The 26,811-nt window shown below is 51.1% G+C and overlaps 1 protein-coding gene across 1 annotated transcript; it reads right to left on the bottom strand.

Moving 5' to 3' along the window:
- Positions 1 to 177: 177 nt before the first annotated feature.
- lrwd1 (leucine-rich repeats and WD repeat domain containing 1) lies at positions 178 to 26,811 on the bottom strand. The gene is made up of 16 exons (XM_079247969.1): positions 26,779 to 26,811; positions 18,761 to 18,843; positions 18,259 to 18,493; positions 13,746 to 13,865; positions 13,531 to 13,677; positions 13,393 to 13,464; positions 13,001 to 13,318; positions 12,763 to 12,883; positions 12,593 to 12,690; positions 12,310 to 12,520; positions 11,087 to 11,159; positions 10,862 to 11,005; positions 10,259 to 10,362; positions 9,922 to 10,083; positions 7,676 to 7,785; positions 178 to 525 (listed from the first exon to the last, which is right to left on the bottom strand). Exons 2-16 carry the CDS (start codon positions 18,838 to 18,840, stop codon positions 376 to 378), a joined length of 2,145 nt encoding a protein of 714 aa, XP_079104095.1. The 5' UTR covers positions 18,841 to 18,843; positions 26,779 to 26,811; the 3' UTR covers positions 178 to 375.

The following is a 26,811-nucleotide window of genomic DNA, read 5'->3' as shown; positions in this document are numbered from 1 at the left end:
AGGTTCCCATAACAGAGCCAAAAGCTCCTGTCTCAGCTAATTAGCTGCATCTACGCTCACATAGCATTTCAACCATCCTGGCATTGTTGACCTTCCCCACAGCAGCAGCTTATTCATGTAAAATTAAACAAAACACACTAAATCAGAGTTTAGGTCAAACTTAGGAATAAAAATACCGAACATTTTTATAAAAGATGATTGCTTCTGTACATCTTCAGTCTCAGAAGCTCAATAAGGGAATTTTCCTTCAGACGTGAAGGTCCAGATCCTGGACAGGATCCCAGCAGGCTGCCAGAAAACATGGATCTGAGCTCCAACATGTCAGAAAAATAAAAGTTTTTGGACTTTCTATCTGAATCTTCCAGATCATGCTGCTCAGGAATCCTCTCTCCTCCATATTATCACCATGTTCTTGTCACTGAGGGCAACAAGGTAGCGAAGCTCTGGGTCCATCGCCACAACATTTATGGAGGGGCCATCTATCTGGCCAAAGCCTTTCCTCATCGGCGCAGGCCACTCCAACACCTGAAAAACACAACAAATAAAGAAATAAATATTAGAGAAGTTTCACTTCACTGATGTAGGTGTCATGATTTTCTGTCCTTTCAGGTCACAGAGACCCAAAACGTCCCCTTTATTCCTCAGACAATATTATATTGTTTCAGAGAAACAAGAACTTTGTGTTGTTTAAGGGTTAGAAATTATTAGAATAAACAGTTATTATGCCCTGAAAGGACAGTCAACTTGTTTCCGGTGACGTGAAAGGACAGTCAACTTGTTTCCGGTGACGTGAAAGGACAGTCAACTTGTTTCCGGTGACGTGAAAGGACAGTCAACTTGTTTCCGGTGACGTGAAAGGACAGTCAACATGTTCCAGGTGACGTGAAAGGACAGTCAACTTGTTTCCGGTGACGTGAAAGGACAGTCAACTTGTTCCAGGTGACGTGAAAGGACAGTCAACTTGTTCCAGGTGACGTGAAAGGACAGTCAATTTGTTCCAGGTGACGTGAAAGGACAGTCAATTTGTTCCAGGTGACGTGAAAGGACAGTCAACTTGTTTCCGGTGACGTGAAAGGACAGTCAACATGTTCCAGGTGACGTGAAAGGACAGTCAACTTGTTTCCGGTGATGTGAAAGGACAGTCAACATGTTCCAGGTGACGTGAAAGGACAGTCAACATGTTCCAGGTGACGTGAAAGGACAGTCAACATGTTCCAGGTGACGTGAAAGGACAGTCAACATGTTCCAGGTGACGTGAAAGGACAGTCAACTTGTTCCAGGTGACGTGAAAGGACAGTCAACTTGTTCCCGGTGACGTGAAAGGACAGTCAACTTGTTCCAGGTGACGTGAAAGGACAGTCAACATGTTCCAGGTGACGTGAAAGGACAGTCAACATGTTCCAGGTGACGTGAAAGGACAGTCAACATGTTCCAGGTGACGTGAAAGGACAGTCAACTTGTTCCCGGTGACGTGAAAGGACAGTCAACTTGTTCCCGGTGACGTGAAAGGACAGTCAACATGTTCCAGGTGACGTGAAAGAACAGTCAACATGTTCCAGGTGACGTGAAAGGACAGTCAACTTGTTCCCGGTGACGTGAAAGGACAGTCAACATGTTCCAGGTGACGTGAAAGGACAGTCAACTTGTTCCAGGTGACGTGAAAGGACAGTCAACTTGTTCCAGGTGACGTGAAAGGACAGTCAACATGTTCCAGGTGACGTGAAAGGACAGTCAACATGTTCCAGTGACGTGAAAGGACAGTCAACTTGTTCCCGGTGACGTGAAAGGACAGTCAACTTGTTCCGGGTGACGTGAAAGGACAGTCAACATGTTCCAGGTGACGTGAAAGGACAGTCAACTTGTTCCCGGTGACGTGAAAGGACAGTCAACTTGTTCCAGGTGACGTGAAAGGACAGTCAACTTGTTCCAGGTGACGTGAAAGGACAGTCAACATGTTCCAGGTGACGTGAAAGGACAGTCAACATGTTCCAGGCGACGTGAAAGGACAGTCAACATGTTCCCGGTGACGTGAAAGGACAGTCAACTTGTTCCCGGTGACGTGAAAGGACAGTCAACTTGTTCCAGGTGACGTGAAAGGACAGTCAACTTGTTCCAGGTGACGTGAAAGGACAGTCAACTTGTTTCCGGTGATGTGAAAGGACAGTCAACATGTTCCAGGTGACGTGAAAGGACAGTCAACTTGTTCCAGGTGACGTGAAAGGACAGTCAACTTGTTCCAGGTGACGTGAAAGGACAGTCAATTTGTTCCAGGTGACGTGAAAGGACAGTCAATTTGTTCCAGGTGACGTGAAAGGACAGTCAACTTGTTTCCGGTGACGTGAAAGGACAGTCAACATGTTCCAGGTGACGTGAAAGGACAGTCAACTTGTTTCCGGTGACGTGAAAGGACAGTCAACTTGTTCCAGGTGACGTGAAAGGACAGTCAACATGTTCCAGGTGACGTGAAAGGACAGTCAACATGTTCCAGGTGACGTGAAAGGACAGTCAACATGTTCCAGGTGACGTGAAAGGACAGTCAACTTGTTCCCGGTGACGTGAAAGGACAGTCAACTTGTTCCAGGTGACGTGAAAGGACAGTCAACATGTTCCAGGTGACGTGAAAGGACAGTCAACATGTTCCAGGTGACGTGAAAGGACAGTCAACATGTTCCAGGTGACGTGAAAGGACAGTCAACTTGTTCCCGGTGACGTGAAAGGACAGTCAACTTGTTCCCGGTGACGTGAAAGGACAGTCAACATGTTCCAGGTGACGTGAAAGGACAGTCAACTTGTTTCCGGTGATGTGAAAGGACAGTCAACATGTTCCAGGTGACGTGAAAGGACAGTCAACATGTTCCAGGTGACGTGAAAGGACAGTCAACATGTTCCAGGTGACGTGAAAGGACAGTCAACTTGTTTCCGGTGACGTGAAAGGACAGTCAACATGTTCCAGGTGACGTGAAAGGACAGTCAACTTGTTTCCGGTGACGTGAAAGGACAGTCAACATGTTCCAGGTGACGTGAAAGGACAGTCAACTTGTTTCCGGTGATGTGAAAGGACAGTCAACATGTTCCAGGTGACGTGAAAGGACAGTCAACTTGTTCCCGGTGACGTGAAAGGACAGTCAACTTGTTCCCGGTGATGTGAAAGGACAGTCAACATGTTCCAGGTGACGTGAAAGGACAGTCAACATGTTCCAGGTGACGTGAAAGGACAGTCAACATGTTCCAGGTGACGTGAAAGGACAGTCAACTTGTTTCCGGTGACGTGAAAGGACAGTCAACTTGTTCCCGGTGACGTGAAAGGACAGTCAACATGTTCCAGGTGACGTGAAAGAACAGTCAACATGTTCCAGGTGACGTGAAAGGACAGTCAACTTGTTCCCGGTGACGTGAAAGGACAGTCAACATGTTCCAGGTGACGTGAAAGGACAGTCAACTTGTTCCAGGTGACGTGAAAGGACAGTCAACTTGTTCCAGGTGACGTGAAAGGACAGTCAACATGTTCCAGGTGACGTGAAAGGACAGTCAACATGTTCCAGTGACGTGAAAGGACAGTCAACTTGTTCCCGGTGACGTGAAAGGACAGTCAACTTGTTCCAGGTGACGTGAAAGGACAGTCAACATGTTCCAGGTGACGTGAAAGGACAGTCAACTTGTTCCCGGTGACGTGAAAGGACAGTCAACTTGTTCCAGGTGACGTGAAAGGACAGTCAACTTGTTCCAGGTGACGTGAAAGGACAGTCAACATGTTCCAGGTGACGTGAAAGGACAGTCAACATGTTCCAGGTGACGTGAAAGGACAGTCAACTTGTTCCCGGTGACGTGAAAGGACAGTCAACTTGTTCCCGGTGACGTGAAAGGACAGTCAACTTGTTCCAGGTGACGTGAAAGGACAGTCAACTTGTTCCAGGTGACGTGAAAGGACAGTCAACTTGTTTCCGGTGATGTGAAAGGACAGTCAACATGTTCCAGGTGACGTGAAAGGACAGTCAACTTGTTCCAGGTGACGTGAAAGGACAGTCAACATGTTCCAGGTGACGTGAAAGGACAGTCAACTTGTTCCCGGTGACGTGAAAGGACAGTCAACTTGTTCCCGGTGACGTGAAAGGACAGTCAACTTGTTTCCGGTGATGTGAAAGGACAGTCAACATGTTCCAGGTGACGTGAAAGGACAGTCAACTTGTTTCCGGTGATGTGAAAGGACAGTCAACATGTTCCAGGTGACGTGAAAGGACAGTCAACTTGTTTCCGGTGATGTGAAAGGACAGTCAACATGTTCCAGGTGACGTGAAAGGACAGTCAACTTGTTTCCGGTGATGTGAAAGGACAGTCAACATGTTCCAGGTGACGTGAAAGGACAGTCAACATGTTCCAGGTGACGTGAAAGGACAGTCAACATGTTCCAGGTGACGTGAAAGGACAGTCAACTTGTTCCCGGTGACGTGAAAGGACAGTCAACTTGTTCCCGGTGACGTGAAAGGACAGTCAACTTGTTCCCGGTGACGTGAAAGGACAGTCAACTTGTTCCCGGTGACGTGAAAGGACAGTCAACTTGTTTCCGGTGATGTGAAAGGACAGTCAACATGTTCCAGGTGACGTGAAAGGACAGTCAACTTGTTTCCGGTGATGTGAAAGGACAGTCAACATGTTCCAGGTGACGTGAAAGGACAGTCAACATGTTCCAGGTGACGTGAAAGGACAGTCAACATGTTCCAGGTGACGTGAAAGGACAGTAGACCCACTGGTCCCTAGGATGACGGTATTCATCCGGAATCGACAGGGCCCCAGCCTGAACAAATGGTCAGGGGTGGTGATGGAGTTGCTGGGTCATGATCAGCATCAGACAATGACTGTGTATGAAATATGGAGCCTCTGGTGGTGTAAAGTGGGGCCTATGCGAAAGTGAATAAAACTGCAGTTCCGCCCTCATCCACTAGAGGCTCCAAAACAGTAAATCCCCATAGACTCCCATGTTAAAAAGACCAACTTCACAGCAGGAATAAACATGTTTACAGTAGAAATAAACATGTTTGTTTACAGCAGAAATAAACACATTTGCAGCAGAAATAAACATGTTTACAACAGAAATAAACATGTTTACAGTAGAAATAAACATGTTTACAGCAGGAATAAACATGTTTACAGCAGAAATAAACATGTTTACAGCAGGAATAAACATGTTTACAGCAGAAATAAACATGTTTACAGCAGAAATAAACATGTTTGTTTACAGCAGAAATAAACACATTTGCAGCAGAAATAAACATGTTTACAGCTGAAATAAACATGTTTACAGCAGGAATAAACATGTTTACAGCAGAAATAAACATGTTTACAGCAGAAATAAACATGTTTGTTTACAGCAGAAATAAACACATTTGCAGCAGAAATAAACATGTTTACAGCAGGAATAAACATGTTTACAGCAGGAATAAACATGTTTACAACAGAAATAAACATGTTTACAGCAGAAATAAACACGTTTACAGCAGAAATAAACATGTTTACAGCAGGAATAAACACATTTAGAACAGAAATGAACACGTTTACAACAGAAATGAACATGTTTACAGCAGAAATGAACATGTTTACAGCAGGAATAAACATGTTTACAGCAGGAATAAACATGTTTACAGCAGGAATGAACATGTTTACAGCAGAAATACACGTTTATAGCAGAAATAACATGTTTGTTTACAGCAGAAATAAACATGTTTACAGCTGAAATAAACATGTTTACAGCAGAAATAAACATGTTTACAACAGAAATAAACATGTTTACAGCAGGAATAAACATGTTTACAGCAGGAATAAACCAGTTTACAGCCTGGTTCAAAAATCCATTTTAGGTTTAATAGGTCAGGTTTACCTTCATGACAACTGTGGAGGGAGTGAATTTTTTCCTAACTCGCCCGTTTAAAAGTAATTTAATCTCGAAGTTCAGCATATTTAGGGGCGTGTCCTCTTGATTGACAGGTACTCGATCTCCCGCTTCAAGTCAGAAGAACGTAGAACAACCGCGGTTTTTAGCCGGTTAACAACGTGACTTAGCTTTAGCCCGCTTACCTCTGTTAGCTGGTTAGCTCCTGTTATCTCCGGGTTAGCTCGGTTAGCTCTTAGATACAGAAATCTCGGAGTTCGCTCGATGTCAATCATCCACCATGACGCTCACAGCCCCCCTCTCAGCTCCACCTCTTTGCCCATATTTGTATTTTCCGGGAGAGACGACACACATGACGCTGCAAAGATGGTGATGGTAGGAACCGCCCACCGAGCTCCAATTCAGCTCTTCAGAAACCTACGGGTGACGTCACGGAGGCTCTGCCCATCTCTCTATACAGTCTATGGCAGGGGTGCCCAAGTCCGGTCCTGGAGATCTACCATCCTGCTGTTTTTAGGTGCAACCCTTCTCCAACACACCTGAATCAAATAAGTGGCTCGTTAGCCGGCCTCTGCAGAGCTGAATGACATGCAGAAGAGGAATTCAACTATTTGACTCAGCTGTGCTGGACAGGGGTTGCATCTAAAGGTTGCAGGATGGTAGATCTTGAGGACTGGACTTGGGCATCCCTGGTCTATGGTATCAGATTAAAGTCAACGGATCGGGTCATCTGACTTTGCGCAATTGGTGCTACTTTCGTGCCTTCACTCCAGCTACCCCTACGCCCGACAGCATCGTGCCGCACTCTCGTCACCGCCCACACCGCTGGAACAAAAACCAGTCAAACTACTATCTATTGAAAATCTTCAAATACTCCAAACCAAAATCAAAATGTTTATTTTTACACACACACAAAAAAAACCAAACAAAACAATATTTAAGAGTGAAATCATAATAAAATGGTCCACCGTGAAACGGATATATTTGCTCAAGGTTATCATACTATCAGAATTTCTTGCCGGCACATGGCTCCTCCTGGTAATCAGGCTGGTTTTCAGCCATCAGAGGGTATCCAATGTCTCAGCATGGAACTGGTGATCAGTCGACATTTCTTCTCAGGTGTGTCATATTACCTACCGCACAATTCAATGTCATTACAATTCAGGGTGTTAAAATTTGATTATTAGACAATTATCAGGATTTTTATCTTTTTTTTCTCACTCTGTGGCTCCTTTATACTTTTATATGGTTATATGTGAAACAATAAATAAACCAAAAACATATTCTTCCTATTGTCTTTGGATTTATCTCTGGAATCTGTGTTAACAATGCTTATTAACAAACAGCTCCTCTAACATGGACTGGAATGGAGCTGCTGTCACGTTTGCAATATCATTGTTAGATTTTATTTTGGCTTTAAACAGCTGGATTATCTGTGTTTGACCAATCATATCTGAAGAAAAGCTCAGTTCTCCCAGACTCTCTTAGCAAGTTTTAGGCCACATTTGATGGATCTAACATGGATACTCCAGTAAAACGTCCCTGCGACCCAGAGGACTCTGCTCTGTAGCGCCGTACAACTGTTGCTCCGTGTGGTGTGACACCTGAAGGCTTTGCTGAGCAGCAAGTAGATGCACACAGACGTTTTCAATCTGTTCTTAAACAAGCTGCAGTCCCTCTATTATTCTACCAGTCCTGAAAAATTTAACGTATCCATCCTGAGTGATCAGAGACCCGTAGCTCTTACATCAGTGGCCATGACGAGCCTGGCAAAGTTAGCGTGCACAATACCTCAGTGGGAAGGATGGCTTCTCCAGGCTGGAAGCTGGCTTTCTGGAGGTCGGTGACGTGGTAGGTCCACATCTGCCCTTTATCATCGCCACACACAACGTAAGCACGTCCTAAAGAGGACACAGAGCTGTCACCATGTAGCACAGAACACATGAAGCAGTTCAGCTGGAAACCTGCAGTAAGACCCATATGAAATCGCTTGTTTTAGAGGAAAAGAGCAGTTAGAAAGTCACCATGTGAGAAGTCCTGCAACCACAAGCAGAGAGAAAAGTAACAGGTTGACATTAAAAGTGGTAAAAATGACATAATAACCCTAAAGGCCTTTACACAGCGGGACCGAAGCCAATAAACGGCACCAAAATGCAGTTCCGGAGGTGAATTATCGACGTTTCTGTCTATGCACACCAAGTGCCACGCAAAAACGTGAATAATTGTTAAAAAGTTCTAAAACATGCAAGACGGACTCCGCATCCGGCCACGACAGGAGTGTGCTGATGACAGAAGGAGGCGCTGCGTTCATCCTGTTCTAGAAAAGAGAGAAGTTTGGAAACTGGACCACAGACTTCGGGACGGACTTCAAGACGGACTTCGAGACGGACTTCGGGACGGACTTCGGGACGGACTTCGGGACAAACCAGGACGGACCAGGACGGACTTCGGGACAAACCAGGACGGACCAGGACGGACTTCGGGACGGACTTCGGGACAAACCAGGACGGACCAGGACGGACTTCGGGACGGACTTCGGGACGGACCAGGACGGACTTCGGGACGGACTTCGGGACAAACCAGGACGGACCAGGACGGACTTCGGGACGGACTTCGGGACAAACCAGGACGGACCAGGACGGACTTCGGGACGGACTTCGGGACGGACCAGGACGGACTTCGGGACGGACCTCGGGACAAACCAGGACGGACTTCGGGACAAACCAGGACGGACCAGGACGGACTTCGGGACGGACCAGGACGGACTTCGGGACGGACTTCGGGACGGACTTCGGAAACGGACTTCGGGACGGACTTCGGGACGGACTTCGGGACGGACCAGGACGGACTTCGGGACGGACTTCGGGACGGACTTCGGGACGGACTTCGGGACGGACTTCGGGACGGACCAGGACGGACCAGGACGGACTTCGGGTCGGACTTCGGGTCGGACTTCGGGACGGACCAGGACGGACTTCGGGACGGACTTCGGGACGGACTTCGGGACGGACCAGGACGGACCAGGACGGACTTCGGGACGGACTTCGGGACGGACTTCGGGACGGACCAGGACGGACTTCGGGACGGACTTCGGGACGGACCAGGACGGACCAGGACGGACCAGGACGGACCAGGACGGACTTCGGGACGGACTTCGGGACGGACTTCGGGACGGACCAGGACGGACTTCGGGACGGACTTCGGGACGGACTTCGGGACGGACTTCGGGACGGACTTCGGGACGGACCAGGACGGACCAGGACGGACTTCGGGACGGACTTCGGGACGGACTTCGGGACGGACCAGGACGGACTTCGGGACGGACTTCGGGACGGACTTCGGGACGGACTTCGGGACGGACCAGGACGGACCAGGACGGACTTCGGGACGGACTTCGGGACGGACCAGGACGGACTTCGGGACGGACTTCGGGACGGACTTCGGGACGGACTTTAGGCCTTCCGTGAGACAGCTGGACGACCTGCTTTCGCAGCAGCTGCTAGCTTTGAGGAGCAGAGAGAAATAATAGAGACGCTCCGCCACGATGATACAAAGTTTGAATGAACAGCAGTGAAAAGTGACGCCTGCATTGTTCAGAACCGCTGATCTAGCAGTCAACACGCCTTCTGCGATTGGTCGAATATGTTTCTGCCAAATGCAAATATTTTTTTTTTAAAAATTAACCTCAGTTCAAAGAAATGAAACTCACAAAATCCCTGGATGGAATTTCATCACTGATGTGAACATCAGATTGACCTTACACACACCTGCAGTGGGCTGGACAGGTGGGCGTTCTGGCCCTGGGATGGAGGACGTAGATCGGCGCCGTGACAGGAGTCAGTTGCATCTCTGCCTTCCTGTCCCGTGCAGGGCGTTTTTAAAACACACGAACGCACACGTGTCCCAATCTCTGACCCGTCTGTGTGCGTAGTACGGATCGTATCGTATTACAGCACACTTTGAATCACCACACACCGATAAAAGATGTCGCCAGGCGAATTATTCAGAGTTAAAGGAGAGGAAGGGAGCTGACTTACTGGGACAGGTGTTCAGAGCCAGGTAAGGAATGTCCGTGCTGGCCCACTGCAGCTCAGCCAGAACCACGGCGCACACCGCTCTGCTCTTCCTGGCGGGCCGCTGGGCTGCGGTCCTGCTCCAGCTCCATAAGTAGATGCAAGCGTGCATGTAGCTCTTAGAGGCTAACAGCGTTAGCCACCGAGGCAGAGAAAAGGAATGAGAAAGAAGACACGTCTGACCAATCCTGCACATGATTATCCGTCAGACACTCGACCCAAACGGCATCGGATCACATCCAGAGTCCGTCAGACAGAATGAGTGGTTCGTACGGCGGTGTGATGATGGAGCCTCACTTACCCACGATGTCATCAGTCAGGAAACTTAAGCCATCAACTGTGTGGTAGTTGTGTTCTTCATCCTCCTCCTCATAGATGGGGAAAGTTATCTCCATCTCCTTAGACCTAAAAACAACAGCCTGGTGGTGACTGGCAGGTTCACACGGTTACTGAACAACTGAGCCGCACATGAAGCTGCGTTGCCCTGCGAAGAGCTCGGAGTCCGGTTTGCCGATCTCCTGAGCATGTCCAGGATGGATCCATGAGCCTGTCATACCTCCACCTTTACTTTGAAAGTCCTTAAACCTGTGTGGGATTTAGTGATTAATATAGATCTGGACTGAGCAGGTCTACTGTTGCTGTGGATACTCATCACAATAGCTAAAACACCGCCAGCGGATAAGTTCTCCAGACGGATTAACCGACTACGACCTGCAAGAACATATCCGTTTCTGTTGGTGTCTCCTGGTTTCCCTTTGAGATCCTGATCATCAGCTGGAGGCAACATCTCCATCTGGCTGGAGGCAACATCTCCATCTGGCTGGAGGCAACATCTCCAGCCAGATGGAGATGTTGAACCATAAATACCCGTTCAGGCAGCCAGCTGGGGCCTTCCCCTCCTCACCTCCTGGAGGCGCTGTGGGTGCTGAGCTGTGTGTTGTAGCAGCGCAGGCCGTCCTCGCAGGCCGTCAGCAGCTGTGTGGCGGGACACGCTGGGGGCAGGCAGATGTGCAGGGGGGTGGCGCTGATCTCCAGCACCAGCAGCTGGCTGGAGGAACAGACATGATGAGAACGTTTGGATCGCTTCACACCAGCAGGAATCCTGCAGTTTGGACAAACAGTGACTCACACAACTTTATAGTTGTACTGGCTGTCCACTCCACCGATGTCCCACATCACGATCCGGTTGTCATACGCCCCCGCTGAAACACAAACCAGTTCCCGCTGAAACACAAACCAGTTCCCGCTGAAACACAAACCAGTTCCCGCTGCTGAAACACAAACCAGTTCCCGCTGCTGAAACACAAACCAGTTCCCGCTGAAACACAAACCAGTTCCCGCTGAAACACAAACCAGTTCCTGCTGAAACACAAACCAGTTCCCGCTGAAACACAAACCAGTTCCCGCTGCTGAAACACAAACCAGTTCCCGCTGAAACACAAACCAGTTCCCGCTGAAACACAAACCAGTTCCTGCTGAAACACAAACCAGTTCCCGCTGAAACACAAACCAGTTCCCGCTGAAACACAAACCAGTTCCCGCTGAAACACAAACCAGTTCCCGCTGCTGAAACACAAACCAGTTCCCGCTGCTGAAACACAAACCAGTTCCCGCTGCTGAAACACAAACCAGTTCCCGCTGCTGAAACACAAACCAGTTCCCGCTGAAACACAAACCAGTTCCCGCTGAAACACAAACCAGTTCCCGCTGAAACACAAACCAGTTCCCGCTGAAACACAAACCAGTTCCCGCTGAAACACAAACCAGTTCCCGCTGCTGAAACACAAACCAGTTCCCGCTGCTGAAACACAAACCAGTTCCCGCTGAAACACAAACCAGTTCCCGCTGAAACACAAACCAGTTCCTGCTGAAACACAAACCAGTTCCCGCTGAAACACAAACCAGTTCCCGCTGAAACACAAACCAGTTCCCGCTGAAACACAAACCAGTTCCCGCTGCTGAAACACAAACCAGTTCCCGCTGCTGAAACACAAACCAGTTCCCGCTGCTGAAACACAAACCAGTTCCCGCTGCTGAAACACAAACCAGTTCCCGCTGAAACACAAACCAGTTCCCGCTGAAACACAAACCAGTTCCCGCTGAAACACAAACCAGTTCCCGCTGAAACACAAACCAGTTCCCGCTGCTGAAACACAAACCAGTTCCCGCTGCTGAAACACAAACCAGTTCCCGCTGCTGAAACACAAACCAGTGTCAACCAGAACGAGACGAAACAAACTGGTCAGCTGCAAAGACGAGCTGGACATAACTGCTGTGGACGGGGCGAGAAGACAGCCGGGAGGACAGCCAGGTCAGAACTGAGGGGGGTGTGGGGGGGCGCGGGGGACTCACAGAACAGGAAGTTCCCCTGCTGGGGGTTGAAATGGAGGACGGACAGCGTCTTCCGGCTGGCTCTGAACTCTCCGTACGCCACGTTGTTTCTGGGATGGATCAGCTTGACGAGTCCTCGTCTGCCGGCGGCGGCGAGAACGCTGCAGGGCTGAGCTGCAGCCTCGTTCCCGCTGCACATCGACACCGTGGACCAGGCCAGAGAGAAGAACTCCTGCAAGCGAAGAAGAAGCTGAACATGCAGAACTGGACAGAACAAAGTCGTCATCAGAGGACATGAGGAGACCTCTCCGGGGACTTTGTACTTCTTCATCACCATTCCCGTTTCACAGTCGATCACACAGACAGAGTCTCCTCCACAGGTTGCAACCATGCGGCTGTTCCCTGGAAACACAGGATGAACGGGTCAAGCCTTGTCTGATGCCTGAGGAGTGTGGGGGAACTGGTTTCCAGTACCGGAGGAGTCCAGCAGCGGCTGGAAGGCACAGGCCCACAGCTGCGTGGAGAAGTCGTCAGAGCTGTCCTGTTTACTGTGACACTGGAGGACATGGAGAGGCTTCAGACACGCCGGCCGGTCCTGCAGGGACACGTTGCAGTGGATGACCCAAAAGCAAGAACATCTGCAGATCTGGCAGGAAGTCTTCTCCAAGTCCGGCAGCAGAGCCGGTGGAAGGGACCGAGTTGTGGACCCTACCTGCGTCCCGCTGCCGGCGATGGGCAGCGAGTCAGCAGCCCCCTGTCCAGCTGGAGCTTCCTCCTCTTTGTGTGGCGCAGCAGCAGGACCCTTCCTGGTCGTGTCGGCCTTCGTTGGTGCTCTGGTGGGGGCAGCAGGACCTCTAACTGCTTTGCGAGGACTGATTCTGATCCCAGCTACTGTCTCCAGTCTGAGGCGGGATTTGTGAGGACCTTCCTCGGCCGGGGGATCGCTGCGAGCCTTTTTGTGCGGCGTCAGACGAATGTTGGTGTCGGTTGCAGGTTGAGCTTGTTTCCTCTTCTGAGGCGCCGAGACGGCCTGGACAACAGAAACCATCGTCACGGATCCTAACGGCTGCGGCAGCCAATCAGGCGGATGTTTCATAATCTTACATTGTTCTCCTTCGAGTCCAGGTCCTCTGACTCTACCAGCGAACGAAGATACTGCCTCGCTAGAATCTCCACCTGGACACCAAACGAGGAGTGATTAAAGGGACAGGAGAATGTCTGCAGCCTTTGTCCCGGTCTTACCTTCCACTTGGTGAAATCGCTGACTGAACTGGGCCCATATTTTACTTGCTGACATGCAGCGTTCACAAAGCTCTTCTCCAGGTGGGACATCTTCTCAGCTGAGATGGGATGCGGGAGGCTGAAGCTCCTCTCCCACACGCCGATGATCTGGACAGAAGAACAGTGTGAGCGTCTGCTGAGACACCAAACTAACAGATCTGCGGTGATGCGCGTACCCTGGTCCTCAGGTTGTTGCTGTACACGTAGCGTAGGTGGTTGGCGGTGCTGCTGACATCTTTCCCGTTGTAAACCCTCAAACTGGGCAGCAGCACCATCAGCTTGTAGTTGTCACTGACCTGAAACCACGGCGACACCAACAAAGCTAAAGCTAGAAAAGCACTCAGAGCACCAACCCTGCCAAGGTCTTTAAAAAGTTCCAAATGGTGAACCGGATCAGCACCAAAACTAAACCAGTTCTACGTTTTCACACCTCCAACAAGTCCTGAAAACTTCAGGAAAATCCGTCCAGAACGTTTTAAGTCTTAAAACGCGAACGGAAAAACATGTCCGCCTTGGCCGTAGCCAAGGTTACCGACCCGATGGACAGGTGGAGTTCAGGACCATCCAGATGGACAGGTGGAGGTCAGGACCATCCAGATGGACAGGTGGAGGTCAGGACAGACCAGATGGACAGGTGGAGGTCAGGACCGACCAGATGGACAGGTGGAGGTCAGGACCATCCAGATGGACAGGTGGAGGTCAGGACCAACCCGATGGACAGGTGGAGGTCAGGACCATCCAGATGGACAGGTGGAGGTCAGGACCATCCAGATGGACAGGTGGAGGTCAGGACCAACCCGATGGACAGGTGGAGGTCAGGACCATCCAGATGGACAGGTGGAGGTCAGGACCGACCAGATGGACAGGTGGAGGTCAGGACCGACCAGATGGACAGGTGGAGGTGAGGACCGACCAGATGGACAGGTGGAGGTGAGGACCGACCAGATGGACAGGTGGAGATGAGGACCGACCAGATGGACAGGTGGAGTTCAGGACCGACCCGATGGACAGGTGGAGGTGAGGACCGACCCGATGGACAGGTGGAGGTGAGGACCGACCAGATGGACAGGTGGAGGTGAGGACCGACCAGATGGACAGGTGGAGGTCAGGACCGACCCGATGGTCAGGTGGAGGTCAGGACCGACCCGATGGACAGGTGGAGGTGAGGACCATCCAGATGGACAGGTGGAGTTCAGGACCGTCCCGATGGACAGGTGGAGTTCAGGACCATCCAGATGGACAGGTGGAGGTCAGGACCATCCAGATGGACAGGTGGAGTTCAGGACCGACCAGATGGACAGGTGGAGGTCAGGACCGACCAGATGGACAGGTGGAGTTCAGGACCATCCAGATGGACAGGTGGAGGTCAGGACCATCCAGATGGACAGGTGGAGGTCAGGACCATCCAGATGGACAGGTGGAGGTCAGGACCGACCAGATGGACAGGTGGAGGTCAGGACCGACCAGATGGACAGGTGGAGGTCAGGACCATCCAGATGGACAGGTGGAGGTCAGGACCGACCCGATGGACAGGTGGAGGCGAGGACCGTCCAGATGGACAGGTGGAGGTGAGGACCGTCCAGATGGACAGGTGGAGGTCAGGACCAACCCGATGGACAGGTGGAGGTCAGGACCATCCAGATGGACAGGTGGAGGTCAGGACCAACCCGATGGACAGGTGGAGGTCAGGACCGACCAGATGGACAGGTGGAGGTGAGGACCGACCAGATGGACAGGTGGAGGTGAGGACCGACCAGATGGACAGGTGGAGATGAGGACCGACCAGATGGACAGGTGGAGTTCAGGACCGACCAGATGGACAGGTGGAGGTGAGGACCGACCCGATGGACAGGTGGAGGTGAGGACCGACCCGATGGACAGGTGGAGGTGAGGACCGACCAGATGGACAGGTGGAGTTCAGGACCGACCAGATGAACAGGTGGAGGTCAGGACCGTCCAGATGGACAGGTGGAGTTCAGGACCGTCCAGATGGACAGGTGGAGGTGAGGACCGACCCGATGGACAGGTGGAGTTCAGGACCGTCCAGATGGACAGGTGGAGTTCAGGACCGTCCAGATGGACAGGTGGAGGTCAGGACCGACCCGATGGTCAGGTGGAGGTCAGGACCGTCCAGATGGACATGTGGAGGTCAGGACCGACCCGATGGACAGGTGGAGGTGAAGACCGTCCAGATGGACAGGTGGAGGTGAGGACCGTCCAGATGGACAGGTGGAGGTGAGGACCGTCCAGATGGACAGGTGGAGGTGAGGACCGACCAGATGGACAGGTGGAGGTGAGGACCGTCCAGATGGACAGGTGGAGTTCAGGACCGTCCAGATGGACAGGTGGAGTTCAGGACCGTCCAGATGGACAGGTGGAGTTCAGGACCATCCAGATGGACAGGTGGAGTTCAGGACCGTCCAGATGGACAGGTGGAGGTGAGGACCGTCCAGATGGACAGGTGGAGTTCAGGACCGTCCAGATGGACAGGTGGAGTTCAGGACCGTCCAGATGGACAGGTGGAGGTGAAGACTGTCCAGATGGACAGGTGGAGTTCAGGACCGTCCAGATGGACAGGTGGAGGTCAGGACCGTCCAGATGGACAGGTGGAGGTCAGGACCATCCAGATGGACAGGTGGAGTTCAGGAACGTCCAGATGGACAGGTGGAGTTCAGGACCGTCCAGATGGACAGGTGGAGGTGAAGACCGTCCAGATGGACAGGTGGAGGTGAGGACCGTCCAGATGGACAGGTGGAGTTCAGGACCGACCAGATGGACAGGTGGAGTTCAGGACCGTCCAGATGGACAGGTGGAGGTGAAGACCGTCCAGATGGACAGGTGGAGGTGAGGACCGTCCAGATGGACAGGTGGAGTTCAGGACCGACCAGATGGACAGGTGGAGTTCAGGACCGACCAGATGGACAGGTGGAGTTCAGGACCATCCAGATGGACAGGTGGAGTTCAGGACCGACCAGATGGACAGGTGGAGTTCAGGACCGACCAGATGGACAGGTGGAGTTCAGGACCATCCAGATGGACAGGTGGAGTTCAGGACCATCCAGATGGACAGGTGGAGGTCAGGACCATCCAGATGGACAGGTGGAGGTCAGGACCATCCAGATGGACAGGTGGAGTTCAGGACCGACCAGATGGACAGGTGGAGGTGAGGACCGACCAGATGGACAGGTGGAGTTCAGGACCGACCAGATGGACAGGTGGAGTTCAGGACCGACCAGATGGACAGGTGGAGTTCAGGACCATCCAGATGGACAGGTGGAGTTCAGGACCGTCCAGATGGACAGGTGGAGTTCAGGACCGTCCAGATGGACAGGTGGAGGTCAGGACCATCCAGATGGACAGGTGGAGTTCAGGACCGTCCAGATGGACAGGTGGAGGTCAGGACCATCCAGATGGACAGGTGGAGGTCAGGACCATCCAGATGGACAGGTGGAGTTCAGGACCGACCAGATGGACAGGTGGAGGTGAGGACCGACCAGATGGACAGGTGGAGTTCAGGACCGACCAGATGGACAGGTGGAGTTCAGGACCGTCCAGATGGACAGGTGGAGTTCAGGACCGTCCAGATGGACAGGTGGAGTTCAGGACCGTCCAGATGGACAGGTGGAGGTCAGGACCGACCAGATGGACAGGTGGAGGTCAGGACCGTCCAGATGGACAGGTGGAGTTCAGGACCGTCCAGATGGACAGGTGGAGTTCAGGACCGTCCAGATGGACAGGTGGAGGTCAGGACCATCCAGATGGACAGGTGGAGTTCAGGACCGTCCAGATGGACAGGTGGAGTTCAGGACCGACCAGATGGACAGGTGGAGGTCAGGACCATCCAGATGGACAGGTGGAGTTCAGGACCGACCCGATGGACAGGTGGAGGTGAAGACCGTCCAGATGGACAGGTGGAGGTCAGGACCATCCAGATGGACAGGTGGAGTTCAGGACCGTCCAGATGGACAGGTGGAGTTCAGGACCGACCAGATGGACAGGTGGAGGTCAGGACCATCCAGATGGACAGGTGGAGGTGAAGACCGTCCAGATGGACAGGTGGAGGTGAGGACCGTCCAGATGGACAGGTGGAGGTGAAGACCGTCCAGATGGACAGGTGGAGGTCAGGACCGTCCAGATGGACAGGTGGAGGTCAGGACCATCCAGATGGACAGGTGGAGTTCAGGACCGTCCAGATGGACAGGTGGAGTTCAGGACCGACCAGATGGACAGGTGGAGGTGAGGACCGTCCAGATGGACAGGTGGAGGTGAAGACCGTCCAGATGGACAGGTGGAGGTCAGGACCATCCAGATGGACAGGTGGAGTTCAGGACCGTCCAGATGGACAGGTGGAGTTCAGGACCGACCAGATGGACAGGTGGAGGTCAGGACCGACCAGATGGACAGGTGGAGGTCAGGACCATCCAGATGGACAGGTGGAGGTGAAGACCGTCCAGATGGACAGGTGGAGGTGAGGACCGTCCAGATGGACAGGTGGAGGTGAAGACCGTCCAGATGGACAGGTGGAGGTGAGGACCGTCCAGATGGACAGGTGGAGTCTACATGAAGGCTTTAGAAGAATCTGCAGGCGTGCTAACGATTGAAACACACTTGACCACAGAGCTCACACACACACACACACACACACACACACACACTTTTTCCACTGCATGCCAGTAAACGGGTCCTTACGGTGACGTAGAGGTTGTCCTCCATCCTGAGCTCTTCCAGACCACCCAGACTCTCCAGAGAGGTGACGTCCTCCATCTGGTTGTCGCTGAGGTCCAGGTAACGAAGTGCGGGCAGCTTCAGGGTCTTAGGGAACTCCTGGAGCCGGTTTCCAGACAGATCCCAGCGCTCCAGGGCCCGCAGGCGGGACAGGAGCCGGACGGGCAGGTCCTGAAGCTTCAGCCCCATCCTGGACAAACTGAACACCAGATGGACATCAGATGTCCAGCTGATAAAAGGTTGTTCACCAAACCACATATTTAAAACTGCAAAATGAAAAAACACGAAACTTCCAGCATTTAGGTGTCTTTCACTTTAAAACTATAATTCCTTTTCTTTAAAATCCATCTGATTCTGATGATCTCTCCTGAGGTGCCGAGACGGCCTGAACAACAGAAAGGATGTGATGGGTTGGAGCATCAACGTTTCGTGTAAATATAAAGCAAAAGATGGAGAGAAAACCTACTTCAGGGTCTTGATTTCCTCCAGCTTGCTGGCTGTCGGGGAGCCTTTCTCCAGTAAGAGTTCCTCCGTTATTCTGTCCATGTTCTGCAGAGAAAAAGCAGGACCAGAGGTTCAGGATGGAGCTTCCGGCTACCCGGTCGGAGCGTCCGGTTCCCCGGTCGGAGCGTCCGGCTAACCGGTCGGAGCGTCCGGCTCCTCGGTCGGAGCGTCCGGCTCCTCGGTCGGAGCGTCCGGCTAACCGGTCGGAGCGTCCGGCTCCCCGGTCGGAGCGTCCGGCTCCCCGGTCGGAGCGTCCGGCTCCCCGGTTAGAGCGTCCGGCTCCCCGGTCGGAGCGTCCGGCTCCTCGGTCGGAGCGTCCGGCTCCCCGGTTAGAGCGTCCGGCTCCTCGGTCGGAGCGTCCGGCTCCTCGGTCGGAGCGTCCGGCTCCCCGGTTGGAGCGTCCGGCTCCTCGGTCGGAGCGTCCGGCTCCTCGGTCGGAGCGTCCGGCTCCTCGGTCGGAGCGTCCGGCTCCCCGGTTAGAGCGTCCGGCTCCCCGGTTAGAGCGTCCGGCTCCTCGGTCGGAGCGTCCGGCTCCTCGGTTGGAGCGTCCGGCTCCCCGGTTAGAGCGTCCGGCTCCTCGGTCGGAGCGTCCGGCTCCTCGGTCGGAGCGTCCGGCTCCCCGGTTGGAAAGTCCGGCTCCGTGGTTGGAGCATCTGGAGAGGACTACAGGCTACTATCAGGAGAAGATTGGGTTCCTAACATCTTTCTAAACCAGATTCAGATTTTCTTCCTCTGTTTGTGCAGAAAACCAAAGTTTATCTTCCTAATGAGGATCAGAGATGCTGGCGATGATTATCTACCAGATCCTCTGATACAGGCGCGACCTGTGGAAAAAACCATCAGCTTGATGTCAGAGCTCAGCCCATAGACTGCATTTAAAGAGATGGGCGGAGCCTCCGTGACGTCACCCGTAGGTTTCTGAAGAGCTGAATGAAGCTCGGTGGGCGGTTCCTACCATCACCATCTTGGCAGGGGCATGTGTGTCGTCTCTCCCGGAAAATACAAATATGGGCAAAGAGGTGGAGCTGAGAGGGGGGCTGTGAGCGTCATGGTGGATGATTGACATCGAGCGAACTCTGAGATTTCTGTAGCTAAGAGCTAACCCGGAGATAACAGGAGCTAACCAGCTAACGGAGGTAAGCAGGCTAAAGCTAAGTCACGTTGTTAACCGGCTAAAAACTGCGGTTGTTCTACGTTCTTCTGACTTGATGCGGGAGATCGAGTACCTGTCAATCAAAAGGACACGCCCCTAAATATGCCGAACTTTGAGATAAAATTACTTTTAAACGGGCGAGTTAGAAAAAAATTCACTCCCCCCACAGTTGTCATGAAGGTAAACCTGACCTATTAAACCTAACATGGATTTTTGAACCAGGCTGTAAACGTGTTTATTCCTGCTGTAAACGTGTTTATTTCTGCTGTAAACATGTTTATTTCTGCTGTAAACATGTTTATTCCTGCTGTAAACATGTTTATTCCTGCTGTAAACATGTTCTTTCTGCTGTGAAGTTGGCCTTTTTAACATGGGAGTCTATGGGGAGTCTAGCGGTTGCTCTGTTTTGCAGCCCCTAGTGGCTAAAGGGGGAACTGCAGTTTAATGCACTTCACATAGGGTGTTTCTCAATTCAGGGTCTGCACAATTCAAAGTGCGGATTCGTCGGCTGCATGCGTCATGGTGGCGCGCCAAGTGCTGTCCCAATTCAAAGGCTCCTTCAAATCCACCCTTCAAATGCGCACTTCGTTTGGCTCTAGATTAGCTTAAAACAAAGGATACAAGAGATGTATCCCTTGCACCCTCACCTATCCCAGAATTCATTGCGTTCCTGATGTAAAATAATGAGCAGCAGAGCGCCGGTGTAGGTACAACACTAGCGAGACCGTTTATTTATTTATTTTTATGTATATATACATACATATTTGTGTCCAATAACCACAAATCAATTTCACTCCAGTTATCCTCAGATGTCTTCGTCTCCTTTCATTAAAGAAAAGGCTGAATTTATTACAGTCACTCAGATAACTGGAGACTAAAATAATAAACAATAATTAAAAATGCAGCACGGTGGAACAGTGGTTAGCACTGTGGCCTCACAGCAAGAAGGTCACTGGTTTGATCCTTGGCTGGGGAGGGGTTTGGTCAGAGGCCTTTGTGGAGTTTGCATGTTCTCCCCGTGTATGCGTGGGTTCTCTCCGGGTACTCCAGCTTCCTCCCACCGTCCAAAGACATGCATGATAGGTTAATTGGCCATTCTAAATTGCCCCTAGGAATGAGTGGTTGTGTGTCTCTGTGTGGTCCTGCGAAGGACTGGCGAGCTGTCCAGGGTGTACCCTGCCTGTCGCCCAAAGCCGGCTGGGATAGGCTCCAGCTTCCCCGCGACCCTGAATTGGAATAAGCGGTTCAGAAAATGAATGAATGAATAGTTAAAAATGTGCTAATTTATAATCCAGTGGTATAAGACACTGTTTTGTCATTTAATCGAGTTAAAGAAAAAAAAATCCGAGTATTTTACTGATGAACAGTGGGACAAAATACCTGTCAACAGGTGCAGAAGTCTGACTGAGAGGAACAGAAAACACCTGACTGAAGTGAAAACAAGGGATTTAAAAGAAATAAAATAATAAATAAAAAAAAATTATACATATATATATATATATATATATATATATTAGGGGTGGGAAAATCTAATCGAAAAATTGGAAATCTAGATTTTTTTTCTTCACAATTTTATAATCGATTTTTTGTTAAAAAATCGTTTTGTTTTGTTTTTTTTCAAATGAATAAAATTAATCCACTATAAAATTTTTGTCATTTTCATTGGTTCTATTGATCTTTTTACTTGTCTTCTTGGGCATTGTAGCAGCAGAATGATCTGGCTACTGTGTTGCTTTTTGAAATCAAGAAAAATTACTAGCAAAAAGAAGTTTTATAAAAAAGTTTTTGTTTTTAATAAAAATCATCAATATTGAAGAATTTTCAGAATCACAATTTAAATCGAATCAGCACCCAAAAAAAAAAAAAATAAAAAAAAAAATATATATATATATATATATATATATATATATATATATATATATATATATATATACCCCTATGACGATGACAAACCTGGGCATAAATGTTCCCTTGCCCCGACGCGGGTTACCGGGACCCCCCTCTGGAGCCAGGCCTGGAGGCGGGGTACGAGAGTGAGCGTCTGGTGGCCGGGCCTTCGCCTCAGCCCGAAAGGGTTACATGGGCCCCACCTCCCGTGGGCTCACCATCTGCGGGAGGAGCCGTAGGGGTCGGGTGCAGTGTGAGCTGGGTGGCAGCAAGGGGCGGGGACCCTGGCGGTCCGATCCCCGGCTGCAGAAGCTGGCTCTAGGGACGTGGAACGTCACCTCTCTGGTGGGGAAGGAGCCTGAGCTTGTGCGCGAGGTTGAGCGGTTCCGGCTAGATATAGTTGGACTCACCTCGACGCATGGCCTGGGCTCTGGAACCAGTACCCTCGAGAGGGGCTGGACCTTCTTCCACTCTGGAGTTGCTCATGGTGAGAGGCGCCGAGCAGGTGTGGGCATTCTCATCAGCCCCCAGCTTGGTGCCTGCACGTTGGGGTTTACCCCGGTGGATGAAAGGGTAGTTTCCCTCCGCCTCCGGGTGGGGGGACGGGTCCTGACTGTTGTCTGTGCTTATGCGCCGAACAGCAGTTCAGAGTACCCACCCTTTCTGGGGTCCTTGGAGGGAGTGCTGGAGGGTGCTCCTTCTGGGGACTCCATTGTTCTGCTGGGGGACTTCAATGCTCACGTGGGCAATGACAGTGAGACCTGGAGGGGAGTGATTGGGAGGCATGGTCCCCCCCCTCTGAACCCAAATGGTGTTTTGTTGTTGGACTTCTGTGCTCGTCATGGATTGTCTATAACGAACACCATGTTCCAGCATAAGAGTGTCCATATGTACACCTGGCATCAGGATTCCCTGGGCCGCAGTTCAATGATCGACTTTGTAGTCGTATCGTCGGACCTGCGGCCACATGCCTTGGACACTCGGGTGAAGAGGGGGGCGGAGCTGTCAACTGATCACCACCTGGTGGGGAGTTGGCTCAGATGGTGGGGGAGGAAGCCGGTCAGAGCTGGCAGGCCCAAACGTGTTGTGAGGGTCTGCTGGGAACGTCTGGCTGAGTCCCCCGTCAGAGCGAGCTTCAACTCCCACCTTCAGCAGAGCTTCGAACATGTCCCGAGTGAGGCGGGGGACATTGAGTCCGAATGGGCTGTGTTCCGTGCCTCTATTGCTGAGGCGGCCAGCCGGAGCTGTGGCTGTAAGGTAGTTGGTGCCTGTCGTGGCGGTAATCCCAGGACTCGTTGGTGGACACCAGCAGTGAGGGATGCCATCAAGCTGAAGAAGGAGTCCTATCGGGCCTTCTTGGCCTGTGGGACTCTGGAGGCAGCTGATGGGTACCGACGGGCTAAGCGGCATGCGGCTTCGGCCGTTGCCGAGGCAAAAACTCGGGCATGGGAGGAGTTCGGCGAGGCCATGGAGAAAGACTTCCGGATGGCTTCGAGGAGATTCTGGTCCACCATCCGGCGGCTCAGGGGGGGGAAGCAGTGCTCCATCAATACTGTGTACAGTGGAGATGGGGAGCTGCTGACCTCAACTCGGGACGTTGTGGGTCGGTGGAGGGAATACTTCGAAGACCTCCTCAATCCTACCAACACGGCTTCCCATGAGGGAGCAGAGCTGGTGGACTCAGGGGTGGACTCTCCTATCTCTGGGGCTGAAGTCGCTGAGGTGGTCAAAAAGCTCCTTGGCGGCAAGGCCCCGGGGGTGGATGAGATCCGCCCGGAGTTCCTTAAGGCTCTGGATGCTGTGGGGCTGTCCTGGCTGACACGCCTCTGCAGCATCGCGTGGACATCGGGGGCAGTACCGCTGGATTGGCAGACTGGGGTGGTGGTCCCCCTTTTTAAGAAGGGGGACCGGAGGGTGTGTTCCAATTACAGGGGAATCACACTCCTCAGCCTCCCTGGTAAGGTCTATTCAGGGGTCCTGGAGAGGAGGGTCCGCCGGATAGTCGAATCCCGGATTGAGGAGGAGCAGTGTGGTTTTCGTCCTGGTCGCAGAACAGTGGACCAGCTCTATACCCTCTCTGGGGTCCTGGGGGGGGCATGGGAGTTTGCCCAACCAGTCTACATGTGCTTTGTGGACCTGGAGAAGGCATTCGACCGTGTCCCCCGGGGGCTCCTGTGGGGGGTACTCCGGGAGTATGGGGTACCGGACCCCCTTGTACGAGCTGTCCGGTCCCTGTACGACAGGTGTCAGAGCTTGGTCCGCATTGCCGGTAGTAAGTCAGATTCGTTTCCGGTGAGGGTTGGACTCCGCCAAGGCTGCCCTTTATCACCGATTCTGTTCATAACTTATATGGACAGAATTTCTAGGCGCAGCCGAGGGGTTGAGGGGATCCGACTTGGTGGCCTCAGGATTGGGTCCCTGCTTTTTGCGGATGACGTGGTCCTGTTGGCTTCATCTGGTCGTGATCTCCAGCTCTCGCTTGAGCGATTCGCGGCCGAGTGTGAAGCGGCTGGGATGAGAATCAGCACCTCAAAATCTGAGACCATGGTCCTCAGCCGGAATAGGGTGGATTGCCCTCTCCGGGTCGGGAGTCAGGTCCTGCCTCAAGTGGAGGAGTTTAAATATCTCGGGGTCTAGTTCACGAGTGAGGGAAGGATGGAGCGTGAGATCGACAGACGGATCGGTGCGGCGTCTGCAGTAATGCGGGCTCTGCGCTGGTCTGTCGTGGTGAAGAAGGAGCTGAGCCAGAAGGCGAAGCTCTCGATTTACCAGTCGATCTACGTTCCTACCCTCACCTATGGTCATGAGCTGTGGGTCGTGACCGAAAGAACGAGATCTCGTATACAGGCGGCTTAAATGAGTTTCCTCCGCAGGGTGGCCAGGCTCTCCCTTAGAGATAGGGTGAGGAGCTCAGTCATCCGGGAGGGGCTCAGAGTAGAGCCGCTGCTCCTTCGCATCGAGAGGAACCAGTTGAGGTGGCTCGGGCATCTGGTCAGGATGCCTCCTGGACGCCTCCCTGGTGAGGTGTTCCAGGCACGTCCCTCGGGGAGGAGACCCCGGGGAAGACCCAGGACACGCTGGAGGGATTATATCTCTCGGCTGGCCTGGGAACGCCTCGGGATCCCCCCCGTAGAGTTGGGAAATGTGGCTGGGGAGAGGGAAGTCTGGGCTTCCCTGCTTAGGCTGCTGCCCCCGCGACCCGACCCCGGATAAGCGGCAGAAGATGGATGGATGGATGGATGGATATATATATATATATATATATATATATATATATATATATATACACTATTCACAAAAAGTTAGGGATATTCAGCTTTTGGGTGAAATTTCACAACAAGCCTAAAATGCATTCAAACCTGTACAGGTGAACTTAATGTGATCTTCTCTAAGCTTTTAAATGCACATGTCCAACTGTTAAATGTTTCAATAAATTTTGCACAAGTTGCTGTTCTCTAACAAGGAGCTTAACGGCAAAAATCACGGCAGGTGTGTGATCCTTGAATTGACCAATAAATGTCCTGGTTCAATTAGAGCTGGTGTTTAAACAGTTGTCCTCATCATGCTGTTCACATTTTGACATCATGAGACCAAGACGACACCTAACAATGGAACAACAGTCCCTTGCCATTGCGATGCTTCAAACAGGACGTTCTCAGACAGAGGTGGCCACTGAGCTTGGAGTGTCACAGAGTGTCATCAGCCGTCGTGTAGAGGCTCGAAACCCTGCACCCCAGAACCTCAATGACCTGAGGGCTGCCCTTCAAGAAGAGTGGGATGCCATGCCTCAGCAGGCAATAAGTTGCCTTGTGAACAGCATGAGACGTCGTTGTCAAGCTGTAATTGATGCTCAAGGGCACATGACGAGATATTGAGACGTTCAAATTTTTTGTTGTGGTGTAACTACCATTGTTGTTACCTTTTGTGTTGAATGAATTTTTTGAGATGAGGAAATCAGTAGTGCATCCTTCTACTTAAATGTCTTACTTTTATGATATTATATCACTGTAGCATGAACATATTGCATTTTCCATAAATTTCACCTGAAAGCCAAATAACCCTAACTTTTTGTGAGTAGTGTATATATATATATATATATATATATATATATATATATATATATATATATATATATATATATATGTTAGTTAGTTTGAGTGATGTACCATATGTTATTTTATCATATTGGTTTGGTTTTTAAAAAATATTTCTATTGAACCAGAATTAGAAAATAATGTCATGGCTCTCATGACACTTTTATTTATTATTACTTTTGTCAATTTCATCTTATTTCCCAGGCAGCTGTTTTCTCCTTCTTTAATGGGAGGGTATGAATACATATGAAGACGACTGTATATGTGTCTAACAAGGATTATTTTCCACTGAAGTTAACATCAGCTTGACAGGATGAGCTGTCAGCCAGAGGAGAGCTCGTCTAAACCGCCTCATGTTGCTCATTTACACACAAAGGAAAAAGAAAATAAATCAAAGTTAAATTAATGCCACCATTTTCTGTCATTTAAAAAATATTTTTGTGTCAGAATGCTATCAGTAATTAGATAAACTTGTCATATGTAGTTGCCAAGCAACGGAGGACTGGAGCACTATGGGTAATTCTCGTCAACTAGAGAGGCCGTCTCATCTTACTGGCAGGAAGCGCACTTCGGTGTGTGCAGACCACGTAGAACACTTCGTTGCCTACGCAGTCTGCGCACTTGGTAGTGTGCAGACCCTGAATTGAGAAACACGCATAGATTTCACTTTTAATTGCCGGAGGCTGCGTTCATCTTTCATACACGGTCTATGGGTCAGCCACGTGCAAAGGAAGTATCGATTAGCGAAGTATCGATACGATCTGCGTAAACTAAACTAATCTAGACTAAACGGAAACCAACACTGGTTGGCGGGGATTGTAGACATCTATGAATAAAATAACTTACCAAACTTCTAACAGACCGAAGATCAACGCAGAG

The sequence above is a fragment of the Telmatherina bonti genome (genome assembly GCF_933228915.1).
Source record: "Telmatherina bonti genome assembly, chromosome: 10".
Lineage (NCBI taxonomy): Eukaryota > Metazoa > Chordata > Actinopteri > Atheriniformes > Telmatherinidae > Telmatherina > Telmatherina bonti.
Note: the sequence above shows the minus strand (reverse complement) of the source record. Positions and strands in the feature narration are given on the sequence as shown.

Excerpts from the sequence above, each read along its gene's own strand:
- lrwd1 (XM_079247969.1), bottom strand. The coding sequence starts at position 18,840 with ATGGACAGAATAACGGAGGAACTCTTACTGGAGAAAGGCTCCCCGACA. Across the intron at positions 13,319-13,392 it reads TGGACTCGAAGGAGAACAAT|GCCGTCTCGGCGCCTCAGAA; the intron begins GTAAGATTATGA and ends TCTGTTGTCCAG. Across the intron at positions 12,691-12,762 it reads GCCGCTGCTGGACTCCTCCG|GGAACAGCCGCATGGTTGCA; the intron begins GTACTGGAAACC and ends CTGTGTTTCCAG.